This window comes from Cnephaeus nilssonii (assembly GCF_951640355.1).
Source record: "Cnephaeus nilssonii genome assembly, chromosome: 17".
Classification (NCBI taxonomy): Eukaryota; Metazoa; Chordata; class Mammalia; order Chiroptera; family Vespertilionidae; genus Cnephaeus; species Cnephaeus nilssonii.
Window position 1 is genome coordinate 6,129,347 of NC_137088.1, and position 23,501 is coordinate 6,152,847.

A 23,501-nucleotide genomic window follows, 5' to 3' on the forward strand; every position below is an offset into this window, starting at 1 on the left:
AATATATATATTATTTAAAAAAAAACAACTCACTTCTTCAGTGGCTCCAGCCACATTTTAAGTACCAGCCACACTGGTAGCTGGTGGCCTCGTACTGGACGGCGCAGATAGAGTTCCATCGCCGCAGGAAGCTGCACGGGGCAGCGGTGATCACCCGGGACCATCCTCAGCCAGGAGCGGGGCTCCAGAGTGTTCCTGCCCGCCCAGGAGGGGGAGCCGTCCCAGGCCCAGGGTCAGACAGACCGGCCCGGGGGTTCAGTGCTCACTGCCATTGCACCAGGACACACCTCACGGAGCCTCCCACTCAGGCTGCCTGGTGACCCAGCCCGGCCTTACACAGGCCTCTGTCACCCGGCTGCCACCCTCCCGCTGCCAGCTGCCGCCAGCAGCACCCGGAGGCCCGCCCCCCCCTCCCACGACCAGGGAGTTCTCACCGCTCCTGGCAGCCCGTGGGCACATGTCTTTCCGGCCAGAGCGGTCCTGGGAGGCCACAGCTGGAGAGGTGGGGGGCCGGGTGGGGGTCGATGTGTCAACTCTCGTGTGGTGGGAGACACTGAAGACACTGTCCTGAGATCCGGGGGCGTCCAGAGCCCCGCAGTGCAGTGGTTGGAGCACGCCGCCCTGTGTGTGCCATTTCCCGAGTCCCTGGGGCCCTAACCTCCCGCTGCCGGGGGTGGGGAGAGGGGGCTCTTTTATTTATTTTTTTAAAAAAAATTTTTAATATATATTTTATTGATTTTTTACAGAGAGGAAGAGAGAGGGATAGAGAGTTAGAAACATCGATGAGAGAGAAACATCGACCAGCTGCCTCCTGCACACCCCCTACTGGGGATGTGCCCGCAACCAAGGTACATGCCCTTGACCGGAATCGAACCTGGGACCCTTGAGTCCGCAGGCCGACGCTCTATCCACTGAGCCAAACCGGTTTAGGCCGAGAGGGGGCTCTTTTAGGGGCCTCCAGCCTGGACTCCCTGACCCACGTGCTGCCCCTTCCCCAGGCTCCTCCGCGGGGCGGGCCTGAGGCTGACCCGGCCATTTCCTGGCGGAGGGGGGCCAGGCGGGCAGGGACGAGAGGACCCCTTCCCGACAGAAGCGGGACCTGACCTGGGCCCGCTGTCCATGCCCTCACAGGCACGTGGAGCTGGCCTTCCACTGGCAGGTCATGATGCCCAACCTGCAGGCCCTGATGCCCGGGGAGCCCTACAGCCCGGACCGCATCAAGTGCCACCCCGACAGGGAGACGGCCTTCGCCATGACCCCCGAGCGGGGCATCCTCACCCCCTACGCAGACCACGAGTTCATCCTGAGCTTCTCCCCTCACCAGGTGACGTGATCGGTCACCCACGAGGGGGTCGTGGTGTTGGCACCCTCCGGGCATGCCCTCCAGCGACGGTGAAGCCGCCGCGGGGCCTGGCCAGGTCCCCAGCACCCCGGGGGGCTGGCCCTTGCTGAGAGGGGGCCGGCGGGTGTGCGGTGTCAGGATGAAGGCGCTCGTCTTGCCTGGTCCCGCTCTGCAGCCAGACCCTGGCCTCCATTCCTCAGTCTGGGTTCTCTGGGATGAGCTCCGTCAAGGGCATCCCCATCCTTGTGGACCCCCCCCCCCCCAGCAGCCCCCAGAGAGCGAGAGGTGCAGGTCCCCGAGGGCGACATTAACAGCTCCCTGGTGAGAGGGCATGAGCGCTGGGCGTGAAGGCGGGGGGGGGGGGGGGGGGGCGCTCAGGGACCCGTTGGTGAGGTCAGCAGGTCTGCCTCTCAGCCCAGCATCCAGCTGCCTTGCTGTCTGTCCTGGGAGGGGGTGGTGCTGGGGACACGCTGTTGGGGTCTGGAGAGCCTTTTCTCCCTGCTCCACAGGCTCAGCTGGGCAGCGAGGGGTGGGGGGGGCGCCATACCCACAGCCACCCCTCTTCCCTGGGTGGTGGGAGCCCGCAGGGAAGCGGCACCTTCCTGGGGCAGCCAGGCTGGCAGGCGGCTGGGTTTCAGGGCGCTGTGTTTGCCTCGCAGCTGAAGGATTTTCACAGCGTTTTCCAGATGGTGATAGAGGAGGTCCCAGAGCTCGAGGGGTGAGCAGGGTCCGGGCCCTGGACGAGGGGAGGGGAGTGGGGCCTGCCTTCCCCATGGGGCTGCGAGGGAGGGTAACAGGGAAGGGGTGAAGGAGCCCCCTCCCCCCCCCCCCCCCGTTTGCCTGGCTCTGGCCCTAGGCCTGGCGTGGGCTCAGCACGCAGGGAGCAGAGCCCGCTGGGCTCACTGTGAGAGCTCAGGCCCCCCTGGAACCTCGGAGCTGGGCCCCGGGCTCATTGTTACCACTGGGCAGCCAGGCTGGTGGCCCCTGGGTGGTGGGGGGAAGGGTGTGCCCCGTGGTGGGCATTGCTACCAGCGCCCCCCAAGGGGTCTGCAGCCAGCGCCCTGTGGAGATCCCAGGCTGGGCGCTCCGCTGAGGTCCCTGGAGGCAGCGGGGAGGTGGCCCTGGCCCAGGCCGCAGGCCGAGTTGCTGTCGCAGCCACAGGCATTCATCACCGGTTCAGGGCACTGACTGACGGGTCTGATTTTAGGGGGCTTGGGAGCTAAGACCAAACCCTTGGGGCAGAAGCGGGCCGGGCAGGGCCGCGGTCACTCGGGGCTGCGTGGGCTCCTAGCTCCCGGGGCTCTGTGTTCAGCTCGGACCTGGAAAACCCCTCCTACACCGCGAGCGACGTGATCGTCCTGGAGATCGAGGTGAAAGGCTCGGTGCAGCCTTTCCAGATCCTCCTGGAGCCGTACACCCTCATCATCCCCGGAGAGAACTACATCGGCCTGAACGTGAAGAAGGACTTCAAGGTAGGGCACAGCTCTCCCCGACGGTGGCGCTGCCCTGGCGCAGGTGGGAGGGGAATGTGCTGGACCGGTGGACGGCGGCCGCCTCCCACCTCACAGAGGAAGGGCCCCGGGACCAGCTGGGTTTGCACGGATGCTGGGCTGGGCGCGTCTGTCCCTTTACCAGCTTCCCAGCATCCTCCAAGCGACAGGACCGTGGAGCCCCTTGCTGTGTTCATGGGTCCTTGGGCAGGATCTGGCGCCCACAAACCCTGCGGTGTGGGGTCGGTGCTGTTGGAAGGAGCTGGGAGGGGGTCCCTCCCCAGGCCCGGATTTGACGGTCGGGGGTGTCTTTCAGATGTGGAACAACAGCAAGTCCCGCATCCGGTACATGTGGGGGAAGATCTGCGACTGCCACATCATCGAAGTGGAGCCCTGCGCGGGGAGCATCGGTACTGCGGAGGGGTGCCCCCCCGGGGCCCGGGGCCGGGGCAGGAGGCCTGCGTGCGGGGCCTGTGCGGGTTCAGGGTGATCAGCCCCGGCAGCAGCCCCGCACCCGTGGGCGAGAAGTCAGCGAAGGCCAAGCACCCAGGTACCCTGGAACCTGCCCCTGCTTCCTTTCTCAGCTCTCTTTCCCCCTCCCCCAGCGTCCAGCGAGGTCGAGGACTTTGAGCTGAAGTTCACCGGGGGTGTCCCCGGCCCCACCAGCCAGGACCTGCTGTGTGAAATCAAAGACTCCCCCTGGCCAGTGGTGCTACACATCGAAGCCACGTTTAAGGTGCGGCTGGGGGGGCGGGGCGGGCCAGGCGGGGTGGGGGTGGGGGGGAACAGGGGTAGGGCACAGAGCCCACTCCCAGTGATGGCCCGCGTGTCTCAGGGGCCGGCCCTCGTCATCAGCGTCTCAGCCCTGCAGTTCGGGCTGCTGCGCCTGGGGCAGAAGGCCACCAAGTGCATCCGCATCCAGAACACCAGCCCGCTGCCGGCCACGTGGCACATGCAGGAGAGCGCGGTCTGCCTGGAGGAGAGGCAGGAGGAGGTAAGTCGGGGTGGATTGACCTGGGCCTGTTTGAACTGTGGGTCTTGGGCTGGGCCTTCAGAGGGTTGAGGCTGGGAGAGGAGACGCTGCCTGGTGGCTTCTGCCTGCCAGGGGCCCCAGTTCTCCCCATCTCTGAGGCAGGCAGGTCCCTTCTACGGCAGAACTTAACCCCAAACCGGATTTTCCTGTTACTTGCTCTGCCGTCTGATGCGGAAATAGGGAAATAGGACCTGGGTTTCTCCCTCCGTCAGAGCAGCCCGAGTCAGGAAGATAGTAGGGAGCTGGCTGGGCAGGAAGCTCTCCAGGCCTCCAGGGAGGGGCTGGCTGGGTGGGCTCACCCCCAGGTTCCCAACTTCTCAGGCAGGGAGTGTGCCTGCAGTTTGAATACCTGCCACCAGGTGGTGCTTGGGCCTGGGCTCCTCCGCCAAAAGGAAAGGCTCTGAGAAAAGAGAACTCGTTTCCACTCAAATAGCCCTTTTCTTTTTACTATAAACTAGAGGCCCGGTGCACAAATTCGTGCACCAGTGGGGTCCCTCAGCCTGGCCTGCGGGATAGGACTGAAACTGGCTCTCGGACATCCCCAAGGGGTCCAGGATTGTGAGAGGGCCCAGGCCAGGCCGAGGGACCTCACCGGTGCACGATCAGGGCTGGGGAGGGACTCGGGAGGTTGGCCAGCTGGGGAGGGACCACAGAGGGCTCCAGGGCGTGTTCGGCCCATCTTGATCAGCGGACCCCAGCAGCAAGCTAACCTACCAGTCGGAGCATCTGCTCCCTGGTGGTCAGTGCACATCATAGCGAGCAGTTGAGCGGCCTTAGCATTTCATTAGCATATTACGCTTTGATTGGTTGAATGGCCGACCGGCCGAACAGACGCTTAGCATATTAGGCTTTTATTATATAGGATAAGAAAATACTAAAGGTGGAGAAGTATTGTCATCCCCACATTCAAACTGTGGCATCACACTTGACTGTATGATGCGCGATCCAGAAGATGACCAAGTCACGGTGCTTGTTACTCCCCAGAGGCAGTTAGTGGTGAACCATCCACTTTTAAAAATATATATATTTTTATTGATTTCCGACAGGAAGGGGGAGGGAGAGAGAGAGAGAGAGAGAGAGAGAGAGGAAGAGAAACATCAATGATGAGAAAGAATCATTGATCGGCTGCCTCCTGTATGCCCCCTACTGGGGATTGAGCCTGCCTGCAACCCGGGAATTGAACTGTGACCTCCTAGTTCATGGGCCGATGCTCAACCACTGAGCCACACTGGCCAGGCCTCGGCCACCTGCACTCTTCACCCATATGGGCAGCAGATCCCTGGGGGCTGCCTCAGGCTGTCGCTGCACCGGTGAGCCTCTGGCCCGGTCTGCTTGGTGAAGGCACCTTCCTCTGGCTGCTTCCCGCCGAGGCCCCGGTCTTGCGTGTCCACTTGCCCTCGCGGGCAGAACGCCGCCCGCTTTCCCTTCCACGTTCAGAAGCCGAGGAACGGTAGCCGCCGCCACAGGCAGCATGGCTGCTAACGCGTTCCCTTCCTCCAGGACCTCCCCTTTCCACTCGAAAGCCGTCCTCCTTTCCCCACGGCCTTGCTTCTCTCGGTGGGCACCCTGGGACATAGAAGCTGTGCCATTCGCATGGAGTCACAGCACCTTGCCAAGTGCCCTGTTAGGAGGCTTGGAGTCAACACTGCCCCTCTGGGGCGCACTGGCCCCCCTGCTTGGACTGTGAAACCACAGAAGCCTGGGGCCGGGGCTGGGGGCAGGGCGGCATCAGCAGTGAGACAGGAACCCTTTTCTTCTGTGAAACCTGACACGGAAGCCCGAGGCCTAGAATGAAGGATGACTTCTCGGGCTGCCCAGAGACCCCCTTGGTAGGCACCCCCGCCCCGTCCTGCCCCTTCTCGCTTCTGAGGAGTCCCAGCTGGAAACTCCCAGACCACAGCCAACCTCCTCACTTGATAGAGGAGAGACAGGGACAGGCTCAGTGGCTCATGGGTGGCGGCATCCCAAGAGATCCAGTTCTCCACCTCCCAGCCTGTGTTTTTCTCCCACTGAGAAGAGTAACTACATGTTAGAATTGGAGTAATGGTCGGTGGATAGTATATTAAAACACATTGGGGACGGATCACGAGAATCCTCGTGTTTTCATATTACACAGTGTTTTACAAAGTATCATGCTTTAAAAAGATAATAGCTGGTAAGAACATGTAATGGATAACTTCAAAATGCAATGGGTATTTAATTTTAAGGCATGCCTTTAACGTCTATGTAAAACGTTTTTTGTACTCGTTCAATAGAAACTTATCGGGCCACTGGGTAAAGCTCGCCATGCAACTGCTGGGCCGCCATGTGCTAAGATTTACATCATCATCGCGGCTGGTGGGAACCCTGCCTCTGCGTTCTCTGCACTCTGTTCTTTCGGCTCTCAAACCCGCGTTGAGATTTGGGGTCAGTTAGGTGTGCTCAGTCAGGGGACCCCGAAACTCGGCTCGAGAGTACAGCCACTCCCCAGGACTCCAAGGGAGACGTGTGTGAGGAACAAAACCAAAGCCAGCCAAGGGCTCTTTCCTTACCGGTGGCGCTCAGGCCCCCGACTCCAGCCCAAGCACTTAGGCCTCAGCAGCCCGGGGTGACGGCCAGCCCCCGCCTCCCACCAGGGCCAGGGAGGGAACTCCAGAAGGCAGAGAGCACAGGGCCCAAGGCAGCCCGCACGGCAGCCTGGGTGGGAGGTTAGGGGTGGGACTGGGCAGGCCAGGCCCATGGGGGTGGACAGGCTGCCCTCCAGGCAGGTGCCCTGTGCTCATAGTCTCGGTCTCATGGAAGGAAGAGTCCAAAGAGGAACAACCTGCCTCCTGGGTGTGATATTTCAGCGTCCAGTGATAGCCTACTAGCCAGTCCGACTGGTGCATTTTATCTCAGTCAGGAACAGGAAGGAGGGGCAGAGAGCCCTGACCTTTTCCCGCCCCCTCTCCCTTTGTCTGTGTGGGGAGGGGTGGACCTGCCTGGAGAATGGGGAATACAGGCCTGGGGGCTGGGGCTGGGGGGTTGGGGGAGCCTATGGCTACACGGAAGCTCACCCCTCCCTCAATTTGGTGACTTGGTGGCTTTCCTTCCTTAAAGCCATCAGGGTCTTTTTTTTTTTTTTTAATATATTTTATTGCTTTTTACAGAGAGGAAGGGAGAGGGATAGAGAGTTAGAAACATCGATGAGAGAGAAACATCCATCAGCTGCCTCCTGCACACCTCCTACTGGGGATGTGCCCGCAACCAAGGTACATGCCCTTGACTGGAATCGAACCTGGGACCCTTCAGTCTGCAGGCCGACGCTCCATCCACTGAGCCAAACCGGTTAGGGTGCCATCAGGGTCTTCACCCTGCCTGCCCCCCGTTGCCTCCCTCTGCCTTTTACCCCTCAGATCTTGGCCCGTGCCTGGGGTCCTCCTCCTTTACTCGGAGACCCGGTCTTTGTCCTCTGAGTCCCGAGACTCTCGCGCAGCTGTGCTCCCCCTCCCACCTGCCTCCTCCTGTGGCCTGCGTGGCTCTTTGAAGAGCTGGGGCAGCTTGGGGTGACCCTGGTTGGGCATGGCCAGCCCCAAGTTCTGCAGTTCCAATTGATCGCACTCCTCATCCCTCCGGGTTGACCTCCCCATCAGGTGTCTCCGTTCGACATTGAGCCCTCCGGCGGCCAGGTGCACCCTCTGGGGGAGTGCAGGGTGAGCATCACCTTGGAGGCTCGTCAGGCCCAGTGTCTGCAGACCGTCCTGGTGCTGGAGGTGGTGAACGGGCCCTGGAGGTAAGGGGGGGGGCCCTCACAACACACTCTCTGCACAATCCCAGTATACTCACGTTTGTTATGTGTAATTTTTATCTGTAGACATTTCAGAATTTAAAGGTGTTAATCCATGTGTATTCTATAAAATTTGGAAATTACAGAAAATGCCCATTATGGTAAAATATGTGCCTACCCCGTGACCCAGCATTAGCCCTTCTGGATTAACCCCGGAGAGACTTACGCATGTGCAGCGGCAGCCGTGTGCTCACATGGGAATTCTCAGGGCCCAACTGTTCATTATAGCGGAAAACTGGAAACAATCAATATTCAATAGGAGAACAGACACCAAATAGTCGTGGCATATTTAAATGAGTGAATGCCATTGGTTCTGGGAGGAACACACTGAAGGTTTCAAAGATTATTAGTGACATTTCTCCCTCCCTCCCTCCCTCCCTCCCTCCCTCCCTCCCTCCCTCCCTCCCTCCCTCCCTCCCTTCCTTCCAGAAAACTTAAATATGTAAAAATGGAATCGTATAATGAGCCCCCATGTCCCCAGCACCTCCCTTCGTAATTATCCAATCACTGCAAATATTGTGTCATTTACACCCTCACCCAAGTTATTTTGAAGAGTGATATTCGTTTCCTTAAGCTGCCTGGTGGAAAGCTTCTGTAATAAGCCGAGTAGTCGTGGTACACAAGTGTTCGTATTTGTTAAACGGAATGTATTTACACGGTGCTTTATAGTCACTTCTGCGTGTGTTTCGTTACGAAAACATTTAAATGCTCATTTTACATCTTTATGGATCCTCCAAAAATACTGTGCCGCTGTTACTTCCACTTACCGTCTATGAGGCTGCCCATGGCCCACACTCCCACAGCGACCGACATTAACTCGTTTTTCATGCTGTGACCGTCGGGTGGGGCAGTAAGTACCAGCAGTGTCTTGTTCGAATGTGCTTTTCCCTGGTCACAGCACAGGTCTGAGTGGGAGTCTTTTCCTCTCGGGTCCCGCATGGCACCCTGAGGGCCTTGACTGTGAATGAAGGTTAAGTCTGTCTCCTCATCAGGGTGAATGCCTTTAAGTCTTTGTTTCTTTCCTTTTCAATCACTGATCTTCCTTTTTTTTTTTTTAATACATTTTTATTGATTTTTTACAGAGAGGAAGGGAGAGGGAGAGAGAGTCAGAAACATCGATGAGAGAGAAACATCGATCAGCTGCCTCCTGCACACCTCCTACTGGGGATGTGCCCACAACCAAGGCACATGCCCTTGACCGGAATTGAACCTGGGACCCTTGAGTCCGCAGGCCAACACTCTATCCACTGAGCCAAACGAGTCAGGGCTGATCTTTCTTCTTAAAGGACCGTGTGTTCATCAGAACTTTACAGGTGCAGGTGATGGAAACACGGATGCCACCAAGTTCGGCAAAAAGGGGAGCATGACTGGGCGGCCCCGCCCTGCTGATGGCAGGGGCCCCAGCCTTTCCCCTGCCTGCTCTTCTGCTTCTCTCTCATTCCCACCAGCCTTCCCTCCATGCCACCCCCGCCCCTCCCCAACCCTCAACTCTGCCCCTCTCTCTCTGTTGGCCTTTCTTTCCCCTGTTGGAGAGGGGCCCTTGGCCACTCGGCCCTGAGGAAGGGGTCCACTTAGAACTCCAGGCTCACACACCCCCAGATTAACCTCCGTGAGAGAGGAAACCGGCTTTCTCCGGAGGTAGGCTCTGATTGGTTCTCTTTGGGTCACGTGCCCACCCCCCTGTGCCTGGGGAGGGTCTGTCTCAGAAGAAGGCTTGCTGGATCTTTACTGCATGAATTTAACCATTTTTCTCGTATTTTCCGCTTAGTGTTTTTGCTTCTTGTTCAGGGAGATGGCCTTGGCCTTGCATTTTACTAATTTGATAGATGCCCTTCTTCTGACAACCATGTTTTGAAATCTCAAGCTTTTTTGTTCTTGGATCGTTTGCTTTTTTTTATAGTCATGCTATTATCTTATGGATGCAGCAGCCACTTACATTTCCCCAAGGAAATGGATTTTTGTTTCCTCAGATTTTGGGTTAGAATCGTCCTGCACTGGTTTTTCTTCTATGTCTAGTAATCCTTGGCTGCCCATTGGTGTTTTTAAATGGAAGAGGAAGTTGATTTGCGTAAGGAGCTAATGGTGTAAGTTTCCTCTGCGTCAGTGGGTGTAGGTGTGTGCTGAGAGCACTCCTCTCCACGGAGTGCATGTGAGAACGCTCAGAGGACAGAGCCACCTGACCCCGTGAGAGGAAGAGACCTTGCCAAAGGGGTTAAACGGGCCATGTCAAGCAGCAGGGGAAGCCCACACTGGCCGGCTACAGAGGTCATTCCATTCATTCGTAAATGGGCAGGAAGGACGAGGGTCTAGCTATTTGGCTGCTTTCCCTCCATGATAGTTGAAAGGCCCAAGGTTACTGCAGGATCTGCCCCAGACCCCCATCCCTCTGGGGGGATAGATCCTGCTGCAGCCCAGTCTTCTGTGCGTCGTGTGAGCTCAGGGCTTGGGGCACTGGACTGGCTGACTAATCTTACCCCCGCCCAGCTGTTTCCCACATTCATTCTGCAGGGCCTTCTCCTCCAGGGGTCTTAAGTAGTAGTTTTGTTCTGCTCTGTTTTATTAACTGATCTGATCACATCCTTCTTTTTTCTCATTAGAATAGCATTATATTTATTTCTTAATGTTTATTCTTACATATAGTGTGTGATGTATTATAATACTAGGGTCCCTCGGCCTGGCCTGCACCCTCTCGAAATCTGGGACCCCTCGGGAGATGTCGGAGAGCCAGCTTTGACCTGATCCCCTCAAGCCAGCCGAGGACCCCACCAGTGCAGAATCCATGCACCGGGCCTCTAGTATTCATATAAGATCTTTGGTTAATCTCTTCCCACCGTCTACCCTCCCCCCTTCCCTCTGAGTTTCATCAGTCTGTTCCATGTTTCCATGCCTATGGTTTCTACTCCTGCGCTGAGCATCTGCCCCCTGGTGGTCAGTGCATGTCATAGCTACCAGCCAGTCAGCCGGTTGGCCGGTCACTTAGGCTTTTATATATAGATATAGATATAGATATAGATAATGTAATGGTGCAGATCTAACAGTTGCTGACCCACTCTCCATCCTTCTCTATCCTCTCCACATCCTCAATATTTGTTACTCTCTTTCAATGATAGTCACCCCAGTGTGTGTGAAGTGATATTTCATGAGGATTTGATTTGCATTTTCCTGGTGGCAAGTGATGTTTAGCATCTTTTATGTGCATATTGGCCGTTTGTATATCCTCTTTGGAGAACTATCTATTGAGATCTTCACCCTTCTTAAAAATATACATATATAGGGTTGTCTTTTTATTACTGTTCGTGGTGCATATCCCTCACCCACAGCACACTATCATGATTACTGTAGATATATAGTAAGTCTTAGCATCCAGTAGAGTGATTTTTCTGTTTTATTGCTCTTTCAAAAAATTGTTTTGGTCATTCTGTGTCTTTTGTCTTTCCATATACATTTTATAATCAGCTGGTTTATATCTACAAAATCCTTGCTGGGAGTTTGACAAGAAATGTGTTAAACCTGTACGTCAATTTGGGGGGAATTGACACTTTTACTATGTCGACTCTCCCCATCCATGAACACACATGTCCCTCCACTTCCTAATTTCTTTCATCAATGTTTTGTTGTGTTTGGCACAGAAATCCTTTACATGTTTTATTAGATTTAAACCTCAGTTTTTCCATTTCTGGAGTAATTTTAAGTTCCTGTTTCCACATGTCCACTGTTGACATATGAAAGTGTGATTGATTTTTTTTTATGTTGATTTTGTACCCTGTAACTTGGCTGCCTCGTTAGTTCTAGGAGCTTTTAAGAAATAGGTTCCTTGGGATTTTCTGCAAAGACCGTCACGTCTTTTGCAAATAGGGACAGCTTTATTTCTCTTTTCCTGACCAACATGCCTTTTGTTTCCTCGTGTCCCAGCTACCTCCCTGTGTACGCCGAGGTGCAGGAGCCTCACGCGTACCTTCAGAGCAGCCAGGTGGTGGTCAGCAACCTCTACCTGGGCGTGCCCACGAAGGCAGACATCACACTCATCAATGGCACGCTCCTGCCCACCCGGTTCCACTGGGGCAGAGTGAGTGAGCCCTCAGCACTGGAGGCCCCCGGGGAGGGCGACGCTGCCCCTCAGGCACCCCCAGAACAGATGCTCAGCCTCCCCTCGGTGCCCAGAAAAGCTGGGCCCCTCGAAGGAGCAGCACATCTGGTCTGGCTTTTCCTTGATTCGCCTTCAGGGAAGTCCAGTTCCCTCCTCAGGCAGGCACACAGCTAGGCCGCCGGCCCGTGACTGGTCCCCGCAGCTGTGGGAGCCCCGATGGGGCACTGTCCACGGGCTGGCTGGAGCCTGCTCCGCCCGCCAGGGGCCACATTCCTGTGCCTCAGAGGCATCTGCTCTCTGCTCCCCATCACCCTGGCCCCCCAGGGCAGCTTATGTAGTCCAGGCCACCCTGGGCAGGTCCATCTGGGAGGGGGAAGGAGAAGAGAAGGGACCTGGGGTTCATCCCCACCAGTAAGCACCCGGCCATCCCGTCCTGCTGTGGCCCCCGCGTCTGCACCTCCAGCAGAGCTGCCGAGCTCCCTGTCCGGACCCCTGATCCATCCTGGGGGTCCAGCACCTGACAGCAGGCCCACCCTTGTGTCCGCCAGCTCCTGGGGCACCAGGCAAGCTTCTGCAAAGCAAAAGTCTCCCCGAAACGTGGCACCCTGGGCCCCGGTGAGGAGCTCCAGCTCAGCCTGGAGCTGACCGCTCATACCCAGGTGAGCGGGCATGGGAGGGCCGAGGGGCTGGAAGGCACGTGGCGGCTGTCTGCACCGTGCCGCAGGGAGGCGGCCTCAGGCCCACGCCTGGTCTTTGGGGGTAGGGAAGAGATTTCTTGTATTTGGGTCCCCATTCCTGCCAGGCCTGTTCTTTAGGGACACGAGGTCAGAAAGCTTGCAGCAGGCCTGAAATGGATGTGCCCTGAAACCTACTGGCCACATCCCGCCTTTGGCACAACTTCAGCCCTCCCAGGCCGCTCTCTGTGGCCACGGGCGGGCCTGTCTTTCCATTTGCCCCGGGACTACAGCAGGGCTGTGCTCGGGGCAGGCCCTGTGCTGGTGTTGCTGGGAGGCTGACTGGCAGCCAGGTTCCTCCTAAGAAGGACACAGCTTCACCCGGCTGGTGTGGCTCAGTGGTTGAGAATCAACCCATGAACCAGGAGGTCACGGTTCGATTCCATTCCCGGTCAGGACACACGCCCAAGTTGTGGGCTTGATCCCCAGTAGGGGGCATGCAGGAGGCAGCTGGTCAACGATTCTCTCTCATCATTGGTGTTTCTATCTCTCTCTCTCCTCTCCCTTCCTCTCTCTGAAATCAATTAAAAACAAACCACATATTAAAAAGCGGGACACAGTTTTTCCTGTGCCGAGGCCCGCAGGAAAGCCATCAGGGTGGCCTATGATGGGGAAACTTCTTCCTTCAGAGCCCAGCAGACCCAGGCCGCACTTCCTCACTGGCCACAAGGGGGCAGTGGCCTGTCTTACACAGCCGAGCCTGGGCTCTAGGGGACACTGACGCGCCCAGGCCTGGCCCAAGCGGACCCTCGCAGGAAGGGTTTGACTTCTTCTTCTTCTTTTTTTTAATTGATTTTTTACAGAGAGGAAGGGAGAGGGATAGAGAGCCAGAAACATCGATGAGAGAGAAACATCCATCAGCTGCCTCCTGCACACCCCCCACTGGGGATGTGCCCGCAACCAAGGCACATGCCCTTGACCGGAATCGAACCTGGGACCCTTCAGTCCAAAGGCCGACGCTCTATCCACTGAGCCACACCAGTTAGGACAGGAAGGGTTTGACTTCTGCGGTAGCAGTTTCATCAGAATAAACGTGTCGCTTCTGCAGACACCCACCTGCAGGGTCTCCTCTCGTGTGGGCACGTGCAGATACTTGGAGCAGACACAGCCAGGGGCCCTGAGGAAGGGCCAGGCCTCCTGGGCGCAGGGTGTGGGCTGAGGCGGGGCCTGTGGGTGGTGGCTCCCTGAGGGACGAGGGAGCCTCCCACAGACGTGGGCCTGGACCGACGTCAAGGCCTCTGTGTGGAGCGCCTCCCACAGCCGCCACCTGTGCCGGGAAGACCTCCGGAGCCCAGCCCACCCGTGCTCACGTGCCCCGGTGGGCTCTGTTACAGGACGAGCTGACCGACCTGGCCCTCCCTTGTACTGTGTCCGGCATGAAGGAGCCGCTGGTTCTGGGCATTTCGGGGAAACCCCAGGGACTGCACGTGAGCATCACCATCTCTACGGAGGGCGCCAAGAGCAGGTGAGCCCAGGGCTGGGGCCGGGGCCTGAGTGCTGAGGCGACCGTGTGAAGGAGCAGCATTGGCCCCCGGTGCCAGCCTCCTCCCAGCTGGTTCCTCCAGCCAGGAAGGGGCCCCCCTAACCACCTCTGTGGGGACAGATCCCTCTACCCCATCCTCGCCCTCTCTGTGGTCTTCCCGCCCCTCCCCCCACAGCTGGAGGCATGGTGTCCAGGCCAGTAGGAGATGGCAGGGGCAGGGCTGTGGGTACCTCGGGCTCTCCCGCATGAGTCTCAGCAACTGGGAGACAAGCCAGTCCGCCCCGGGCCAGGGCGAGCTGGTGAAATGTGAGGCCGCCCTGGGCATCCTAGGCTGACACGAAGATGTCTGTGGGGTGGCAGCTTGACGAGGTGGGGGTCTGGGTGTGAAGCCTGGTTGCTGGACCGCGCTCGCGCCCCCTCCCACAGTGGCTCACTGGGCAGGGCCAAGGGCGGCGTGTAACCTGGTGCCCGTGGGCACGGGGCAGTGTCCCCGGCACAGAGCCAGGCCACAAGGAGGAGCTCCGCCTGGACTTTGGCTCGACAGTGCCACTGAGGACCTGCGTGAGTCGCCAGCTCATCCTGACCAACCGCTCCCCGATCCAGACCTCTTTCACCCTCAAGTTCAAGTACTTCGAGAGCCCTCAGAAACGCCTGAGCCAAAAGCCCAGCGTGTAAGTCTGGTTTCTCTCCGGGGCAGTCCCCGGGGAGGAGGTGGCCCGGTGGAGCGGGAGGACGTGCTCGCACAGGTAGACATGGGGAAACGCAGGCAGGCGATGGTTCCTGCTGCCCAGCTCCCAGACCCTGAGGGGGCCTGTGGAGGGGCTGGGACTGTGGCCCCTTCTCCACAGCCTGGCCTGCCTGCTGGGTGGAGGGCTTCTGATTCAGGCCAGTGGAGGAGGGAGAAGTGACTGGGGGCGGAGGGAACCGTGTGGGCAGAGATGTGGCAGCGAGGCAACCTGCAAATCTGTAACTTGAAGTCAGCCACGAAGTGTTTACACCGCAGCAACTGGCAGTTGACCAGCGCACCACGGCAAACACCTCTCCTCCAAGTCGCCTCACACAGGGGAGCCCAGCTTTAAAACCTCTGCTGCAGATGGCGGGGAGCCGCTAACAGCTCCTAAAACATTAACTCTCCCGCTCCAGAAGGATTAGTGGGTGCTCCATGCTGGACAGATGTCAGCAGGAAAGACGGGAAACGGGGGCCTTTGCAGAAAGCTGCGCAAGCGATGGGCAGTCTGCGCTGGGCTCATCTCCAGGGGTCAGAACTGGGCCAGGGGTGCCCACCCCAGAGCCCCACCGAGTTTATGGGGAGGCAGGAGTGTAGCTGGAGCAAAGGCCAGAGAAGGAGGTGAAGAAGAGCCCTGACCAGCTCTCCCCTGGAAAGCTGGCCGCCAGGGGAGGTGGCTCAGGTCTGAGGAAGGGTCTGGGTGGCTTGACGCTCTTTCTGTGTCCTCCTGGCAAAGCCCCGACGTGTCTCCTGCCCTGCTGAAGACGGACCGGATTCGCCAGCAGTTGGCCAAGCGGGAGCAGCTGGGTAAGAGCTCCAAGGGGCAGGCGCTGAGCCCAGGCCTGGCCAGAGCGGGATTGTCCTCGGCTTCCTGAGTATGTGGGCCCTGACCATCTCAGTGTCTTTTTTGTTTTAATATATTTTCATTGATTTCAGAGAGCAAGGGAGAGGAAGAGAGAGAAACATCAATGATGAGAGAGAATCATTGATCGGCTGCCTCCTGCACGCCCCCTGCTGGGGATCAAGCCTGCAACCTGGGCACATGCCCTTGACCGGAATCGAACCTGGGACCCTTCAGTCCACAGGCTGACGCTCTATCCACTGAGCCAAACCGGCTAGGGCTCCGTGTCTTTTCTAGCAAGGTCCCTAAGCTAGCTGTGGCCCCCCTGCCCCCCCCCCGCCCCCCACCTGACAGCAGCCCTCTTTTGAGTGAGGCCATCTCCTTGTTAGGGCATAAGGCTTGGGCACAGGCCCAGGATTTGATTTGGGAATGGGTGGTGGCTCAGAAGGGAGGGGTCCCCTGGGGGCTGGCCCCTGGACTCCAGGATCCCAGAGGGAGGGTCTGTTTTGCTGGACCAGGGAGAGACTGGGGAGGCTTGTCTGGCACAGTGTTTTGCTAACACCCGAGGGTTTGGACCTCATAGCCCCCCTCCCCGGGGTCCTGAATCCCCTTCCCTGGTTCCCCCCCCAGAGTTCATGGAAAACATGTTGTCTCACGGGAAAGGAGCATCCTTCTTCCCCCACGTTTCCCAGGGCACGCTGGACGCCCACCAGCAGCTCCGCATCGCCATCACAGCCTGTGCGAACATGTGGGGCGAGTACTGGGACAGCCTCATCTGCAAGGTGCGGGCTTGCGGGCGGGTCACGGCCTGGGGGGCGGGGAACCTGACCCCGGCCCTCGCCTCCGTGCTCTCTCTTCCCCAACACCTGGCCCCTTTGACTCTCAGATCTCACGAGAAGAAACCCTTGGCGGGTGTGTGTGGGGGGTTGTTAATACTCGAACAAATAGCTTGGTGCCAGGTTCCTTTCCTTCTCAGCATCATTTGTAAACGGAGAGTTGGGGGGGGGGGGGAGGAAACAACCTGAGCATCCACATCTGTCAGTCGAAGATTTGATTACAATGTGGGCTCCATCCATCCGATGGCATTCTGCACAGCCCTTCTTTGGTGCTGTAAACCTTCGTTAGTAAAATTATATGTCACGAAAAGAGATGATCAAAAGAGATGCCGTATGCTCCTCATGTATATCTGTTTCATGTACACAGAAGAAGTCTATCCAGACAGTTGTACATGAAAATGTTGGCAGTGAGGCATGCTGGGGGTGAAGGATTATGAGTGATTATCATACTGTGTTTTAAAAACATTTTTAATAGATTTTTATTGATTTCGGAGAGGGAGGGAGAGGGAGAGAGAGAGAGAGAGGAACATCAATGATGAGAGAGCATCATTGATCGGCTGCCTGCAACCTGGGCGTGTGCCCTTGACCAGAATCAAACCCGGGACCCTTCAGTCACAGGCCGATGCTCTATCCACTGAGTCAAACCGACTAGGGCAAATTAAAAACATTTTTTACTTTTTATTAGCAGAGAGAAATAATAGTTATTTTCATTTAAAAGATACAGACATTTGATGAAAGGGCCTATAAGAGGTGAAAGATGGCCAGGCTGGGAGTCCTGGGCAGGTCGGGGGGCGGGGGGAGGGCTGGGCGGGCGGGACAGCAGAGGGACAGGCGGGGAACTGGCCTTGGGGTGTCCGGGGTGAGCATCCACCGGTGAGGAGTGAGGCCAGGCCCTGCTGGGCCAGGCCGTGGGGGCCCTGGGCTGGCTGGAGAAGGAAAGGCTTTGCATCAAAGGGAATGGGGAGCCAGGGAAGGTGGCGGCAGCCGGCGACAAGGGACAAAGGATTGGCGTGTGTTTGCAGGTGGGAGACCTGCCGCCCTCAGTCATCCCGGTGCACATGGTGGTGGTGGGCTGCCCCATCAGCTCTCTGAGGACCAACTACACCGCTGACCCGTTGCAGAAGGAGCCTGTCCTCAGGTGCCCACGCCGCCGCCTTCTCCGCCCCCTAGAGACCCTCCGGCCTCCGGCCTGGCTGCTTTCTTCTTGCTTTTCGACTGGCCCGGGGCCACTTGGTGCCACCCAGCAAGAAAGCACAGGACAGGGTTGCCCTGGAGGGGTGAGGCCTCAGGGGACATGGCTGTTACCTGCACAGCTCAGACGGCTTGTGGGTAGTAATGAGTAGTAATGAGTAGTAGTCAGTGTGGCCTCAAGTCCGCGTGGCCAGGGCCCCCCATACCAACTGAGGTGGGATGTTGTCAGTGTAGTTGTAGGGAGAGGGGGGGGAGGGGTGTTCCTGGGGCAGGGAGCAGCCCTGGGTCAAGTTCACCAGGTCATAGTTCACCAGGCCCTGCATGGTCTTGGTGAGTCCCGGATGAAGACAGACCACGGTGGGGCCTCCTCCCTGCCTGGGCCTCCACGCCGGCTCCCCTTGTGCCGCTCGGGGCTGTGCTGACCTCGCCTCCTGCCTCCAGGTTCAGCACGCAGGTCTCTGGAGGAGAGACAGTCACCCGTGTCCTTCGCCTGAATAACTCCAGCCCCTGTGGTGAGGCGCTCCCGAGAGAAAATGGGGTTCTCGTTACAGTTTGTGGGCGTGGTGGGCCAGGCTGTGAGGGAAGACGGGCTGGGAGAAGCTGGATAGAGCAGGAGGGTATAAACCTGTAGGTTGTTGTTTTGTTTTTTTTAATCCCGGAAACATTGCCCACAAGTGGCAGGAGAGAGGAAGCGAGGCCCCACACTGAGTGGGGTAACAGGCAGCCTCGGAGGGGCTCAGGGAGGCGGGGCGTGGGAAGACCCACCTGCCTTGTCCCTCCTCCTTCCCCCCCCCCACCCCCCACTTGCCCCAGACATCCGCCTGGACTGGGAGACCTATGCTCCGGAGGCGAAGGAGGACCAGCTGCTGGAGCTGCTGGTGTTTTACGGGCCCCCTTTCCCGCTGCGGGACCAAGACGGAAACGAAGTCCTGTGCCCCGAGACCCCGGAGAGCAGCAGCTCCTCCCAGACCCCAAGTGTCTCTAACGAGTCCTCGGAGTCCTCGTCCAGCCCGGAAGCGGCCCATTCTGTGAGCAAAGTTGCAGGGGGGCGGGGGAGGGGGGCCAGCGGGCCTGGAGCCTGAGCCTCAGCAACATCTTGACGACAGGCCGAGAGCAGCGCCAGCGCCAGCGCCAGCGACAGGGCCGCGCCCATCATCTCGGTGGTCCTGCAGGAGCACGAGGGGGTGCCCTCGGACCACCTGTACCGCATCAGCCCCAAGCAGATGGTGAGTTGGGGCGGGGCTGGGAGCTGCCTCGAAAAGTGCCCGCTGGCCTGACGGGCACCAAGCAGCACTGAGCCTGGGCGCCCGTGCCAGGTGGTCCCTGCAGGGGGCAGCAGCGCCATCTCCATCTCCTTCACCCCCATGGTCCTCGGCCCCCACGTCCTGCACAAGGTGGAGTGTGTTGGCTACGCCCTGGGCTTCATGAGCTTGGACAGCAAGGTGAGCCCTCCTGGCCTGGGGTGGGGCCACGGCCGCCGCCTGCTCAGCCCAGCGACCGCCAGTGACCAGGCCTGGGCCCGTAGGTGGAAAGGGAGCTTCCAGGGAGGCGGCGGCGCCTGCAGGACTTTGCCGTGGGCCCCCTGAGGCTGGACCTGCAGGGCTTCGTGAGGCCCGCACAGTGAGTCCGCTGGGCGGCCCGGCCTCCCTCCTTCCCCCTGGGGAGCACCCTTACCCGGCCCTGGCAGGGACCAGACAGGGTTCTGGGAGCAAGACCACGGAAGTGGGAGGGGGAGGGAGGAGCAGCCAGCAGGTGAGCCCAGGTAAAGGCTGGCCAGGCCAAGTGGGGGGCTGCCAGGAGGCCCCAGAGGCCCAGCCTGGCCCCGCCATGCCTGTTGCTGGCAGGCTAAGCGTGGAGCGGGACTACGGCGGCGGCATGCGATTCCGGCTCCAGGCCAGTGACCTCATCCCCGAGCAGCCCTGTGCTGGGGTGAGTGTGCTGCCCCTCACATGTCCCTGTAGGCCCTTCTGAGGCACAGCACCCCCACCCACCCCACCCCAGAGCCCTGGGCCTGAGGCGAGGGGAGATGCATCCTAGCCCCCTGCTCTGTGCCCACCCAGGTGCTGAGTGAGCTGGTGACCACCCATCACCTGAAGCTGACCAACACCACAGACATCCCGCACTACTTCCGGCTCCTGGTCTCCAGGCCCTTCTCCGTGTCTCAGGATGGAGCTAGCCGCGCCCACAGAGCTCCTGGCGCTGGCTGGGAGCAGGAGTGTGAGGAGGGGTCGGCCGCAGGCGGCAGGCAGCTGGTGCTCCACCCGCAGGAGAACATGCTGGTCAGTGGAGGGTCCTGGGGTCCTCAGCTCGTGGGCACACTCCTCTGGGCAGAGTCACCTTCCTCTCTCATACATGCACACATGTGTGCAGACAACACACCTCACACGTTTGTACGCAGACACAAACACACAGACCTTTGTATCCAAACCACACGTTTGACCCCTCAGCCCATGCCCTGGAGGGCACCCAGGAGCGCACTCACACTAGACACACCACTTCCAGCCAACACGGGCCCTCTGCACAGGTGGCTCACACATGGAGGAAGGACCAGGCATACCAGTGTGAACACAACTCAAGTCCCGGGCAAGCAGACCCTCTCAGTCCCTCTGCCAGCACCCCGGTCAAGGCCGAGCATTCCCACCAGCACCTCCACTTTGCACACAGCCTCCCCCCTCCCACGTGCCCTCACTCAGGTGAGTTCACAGCTTGATTGCCATCTGCCCAGGTCCAAAGTGACTGTCCCTCTTCTGTGACAACAGAACCCTGGATTTGCAGAACTGGGAGGCGGGGTGGTCCTGGGAATGCCAGGCGGTGGGAACCACAAACGGCTGCCTCCTTCCGTTTCTGAGGCACGTGGCACGAGGACAGGTCACAGGCCACCTGAGTGGCTGTGTGTGTGCACCCCATCTTCACTGTGGGCTCCCAGGTGTGTGCAGCCAGGCAAGAACAGCTAGCCAGGCTGGGTGCCCCGCCCTCTCCCCCCACCCCGTCCAGCTTCAGAGGCTCCCTCCTCCTGTCCTCGGAGGGGCTGGGCCCTCCCCACCTCTCTGCACTCTCCTGGGTCATCTCAACCACATCCAGAGCTTCAGGGAGAAGCTACCCCTTTCAGAATGTGTACTTCAGTGTGGGTGTCACGACTGTCGGCCACGTGCTGCGCTGCCCGCCTGACTCCTGACCAGAATTCCCTCCCACACAGCACCGGCCCAAACCGAACTCCCGCCTCCCTGCACCCAGCCCTGCCCCCAGCGCGCCTCCTCTCAGCGGCGCAGCGTGTTGTATCTCAGCGAGTATCACCCACCCTAGCCGCCTCCGAGCAGCCACTTGCCGCCCTCTCCTCAGCCTCTCAGCACGCCGCCCTTCTCTTCATCCCACACCATGTCTTGGTCTGGGACAGTGGTTTCTAAGCCGGGCGACACACCGGTGGCCTTTAGAGAGCTTGTTAGAAGTAGACCCCAGGCCCAGCTGCAGAGATGAGAAAGAATCTGTACTTTTTTAAAAAAATATATTTTATTAAATTTTTACAGAGAGGAAGGGAGAGGGATAGAGAGCCAGAAACATTGATGAGAGAGAAACATCGACCAGCTGCCTCCTGCACACTCCCTACTGGGGATGTGCCTGCAATCAGGGTACATGCCCTTGACCGGAATCGAACCCGGGGGACCCTTCAGTCCGCAGGCCGACGCTCTATCCGCTGAGCCAAACTGGTCAGGGCAAGAATCTGTACTTTTAACAAAAGTACAGTTATCTGTCACTGATGACCGGGCCCAAGGAACACACGTCAAGCCCCATCCTGCTGGGCCCACGTTGCACCTTGGCTCCTCCAGTCCTCTCACCCACTCGAGCTCCCCAGCCCACCTTCCCGCAGTAGCCAGTGGCCTGAGGAAGGCAAAGCTGAACGGGACGTCCCGTTTAAAACCCATCAGAGCCTCCTCCCTGTCCTCGGGAGAAAGACACAGGCCTTGCCTAGGCTCCCGCGAGGGCGTCAAGGACGGTTTGCCATCATCCCCCCTCTGGCCCCTCCGCTCGTAGGGGCAGGCACAGCCTCATCCGGGTGTGACGGGTGCTGGGCCCAGAGAGGGCAGATAGTGTCTGTGGGATGCATGCGTCTGACGGGGCTCTGGGTGGGGGTGGGGAAGCGCACGCTGGGCTCTTGGCTGGGCCGGGTCAGCCGGAGCCCTGCAGGCTGTGCTGTCATGACAGCTGCGGCCTTGTGGGGCCTGCAGGGGCCGTGGGAGGGAGGGCCGGACAGAAGCTGCCACCTGCCTTCAGCAGCCTCAGGTGACGGCTGGATCTCGTCTGTCAGGTGGACGTGTCCTTCTCGCTCTCCCTGGAGCTGCTCTCCTATCAGAAGCTCCCGGCTGACCAGATGCTGCCCGGAGTGGACATTCGGCAGAGCGGGAGTGGAGAGAAAGAGATGGTGTTTACCCAGAATCTGCTCCTGGAGTACGCCAACCAGACCACTCAGGTGAGTCCCAGGCCTGCCCCACACTGTTCTGGTGGGGTCAGAGGAAGACAAACCCTGACAGGCCCCTCAGAAATAAGAGGAGCCCAAGCCCTTACTGAGGGCCCAGCCTGCCTTGGAAGAGGCCTTGCCATGGAGAGCTGAGGGTCATTCATCCTTATTGTCTTAGGAGCTCAGAGCCCGGTGAGGTGCTATAAAGGGAAAAATCGGGGAAGGCTTCCTGCAGGAGGTGGCATGTGAAGCCTCCCATTTAATTACGGTTTAATGAAAAGGGAACCACACTGAAAGTCAGGCCGCGGGGATGGCCTGATGGGTGGGAAGAGTGAGCACTTGAGGGACAGATGCTCCGGCTCGTGGGGGGCTGAGCACCAGAGTGAGGACCACAGGCCTAGTTCTGTGGACGGTGACAGGTCACGGGCTGTGGTGTGGCGCTGAGCTGGAGGGCCAGGCAGGTAGAAGCCCATGAGAAATGGTCTGGCCTGAGAGGTGGATTCCAGAGAGGCCAGAGGATTTGAGCACTGGAGCCGGGGGCAGGGAGGCCAAGGTGAGGCGGTGGGTTGGCAGTGCCTGCGGGTGAAGTGGTGGCAGAGGGGCTGTCAGGAGCTAGGGCACTCGGCACAGGCAGGGCCCGATGTCAAGGGAAAGGGGGAGATGGCCTAGGGCCCAGGGAAACCGGGCTGGGCCTTGGAGCCCCCATGGGGGCAGGGAGGAAGGCAGGACAGCACCCGACCAGGGAGCAGAAGCCACAGAGCCTGATCAGGGCAAGGGTGGCAGGGGGAGCAGATGGCGCCTTCCTCTGGGCAGAAGCCCATCGGTAGCTCCGTGCTGCCTGTGTGCTCCTCAGAAGCGTCAGTACTTGGGGTCAGCAGGGCTCATGTGTCCCTGAGACGCTGGCTTAGAGCTCAACAGGGGTAGGCAAAGTCAGCTGGTCCCCACCAAGTTAACGGCTCTGTCCCCGTAGGTGGTGCCCCTGCAGGCCACCGTGGCTGTGCCCGAGCTGCAGCTCTCCACCAGCTGGGTGGATTTTGGGACCTGCTTTGTGAACCAGGAGCGAGTCCGGGAGATCTACCTGATGAACCTGAGTGGCTGCCGGAGCTACTGGGCCGTGCTGATGGGTAGGCCATGCTGTCCTTGCTGCCCACTGCTCCCCTGTGCAGCTGGGCCGGGCCCCCAGGAAGGTGGCTAACACCACCTGGGATTTCTGCAGGGATGGGCCTTCCTGGGGCAGCGCATGCAGCTGCCTGCCACGTGTGTGCTCCCTTCCCCGCGGTGCAGGCCAGAAGGAGCTGGACCAGGAGCCTGCGGCATTCAGGGTCTTCCCGAGCAGTGGGCTGCTGGAGGCACGCTCTGTCAATGCGCCTCCCACCTCCATCGTCCTGCAGGTTCTCTTCACCGCCAGGTACAGCCCACCCCAGCCCCCGGCACTGCCCAAGGCTGGAGCCCCCTCCTCACCTCAGCGCCCGCGGCCCA

General features: G+C 59.2%; 1 protein-coding gene across 1 annotated transcript in view; it reads left to right on the forward strand.

Moving 5' to 3' along the window:
- DLEC1 (DLEC1 cilia and flagella associated protein) overlaps positions 1-23,501 on the forward strand; it is a gene marked incomplete at its 5' end in the record, with an annotated part of 46,264 nt that overhangs the window by 22,502 nt on the left and 261 nt on the right. Inside the window, 24 exons of the mRNA XM_079794410.1 lie at positions 1,132-1,324; positions 2,002-2,060; positions 2,655-2,814; positions 3,149-3,242; positions 3,438-3,568; positions 3,668-3,826; positions 7,477-7,616; positions 11,583-11,736; positions 12,306-12,416; positions 13,826-13,956; positions 14,460-14,645; positions 15,438-15,508; positions 16,173-16,324; positions 17,401-17,516; positions 18,011-18,081; positions 18,383-18,597; positions 18,676-18,795; positions 18,886-19,011; positions 19,095-19,189; positions 19,414-19,498; positions 19,630-19,848; positions 21,873-22,034; positions 22,993-23,146; positions 23,307-23,430. Of these exons, the coding sequence (XP_079650536.1) occupies positions 1,132-1,324; positions 2,002-2,060; positions 2,655-2,814; positions 3,149-3,242; positions 3,438-3,568; positions 3,668-3,826; positions 7,477-7,616; positions 11,583-11,736; positions 12,306-12,416; positions 13,826-13,956; positions 14,460-14,645; positions 15,438-15,508; positions 16,173-16,324; positions 17,401-17,516; positions 18,011-18,081; positions 18,383-18,597; positions 18,676-18,795; positions 18,886-19,011; positions 19,095-19,189; positions 19,414-19,498; positions 19,630-19,848; positions 21,873-22,034; positions 22,993-23,146; positions 23,307-23,430 (3,228 nt within the window). The remainder of the gene's footprint in view (positions 1-1,131; positions 1,325-2,001; positions 2,061-2,654; positions 2,815-3,148; positions 3,243-3,437; positions 3,569-3,667; positions 3,827-7,476; positions 7,617-11,582; positions 11,737-12,305; positions 12,417-13,825; positions 13,957-14,459; positions 14,646-15,437; positions 15,509-16,172; positions 16,325-17,400; positions 17,517-18,010; positions 18,082-18,382; positions 18,598-18,675; positions 18,796-18,885; positions 19,012-19,094; positions 19,190-19,413; positions 19,499-19,629; positions 19,849-21,872; positions 22,035-22,992; positions 23,147-23,306; positions 23,431-23,501) is intronic.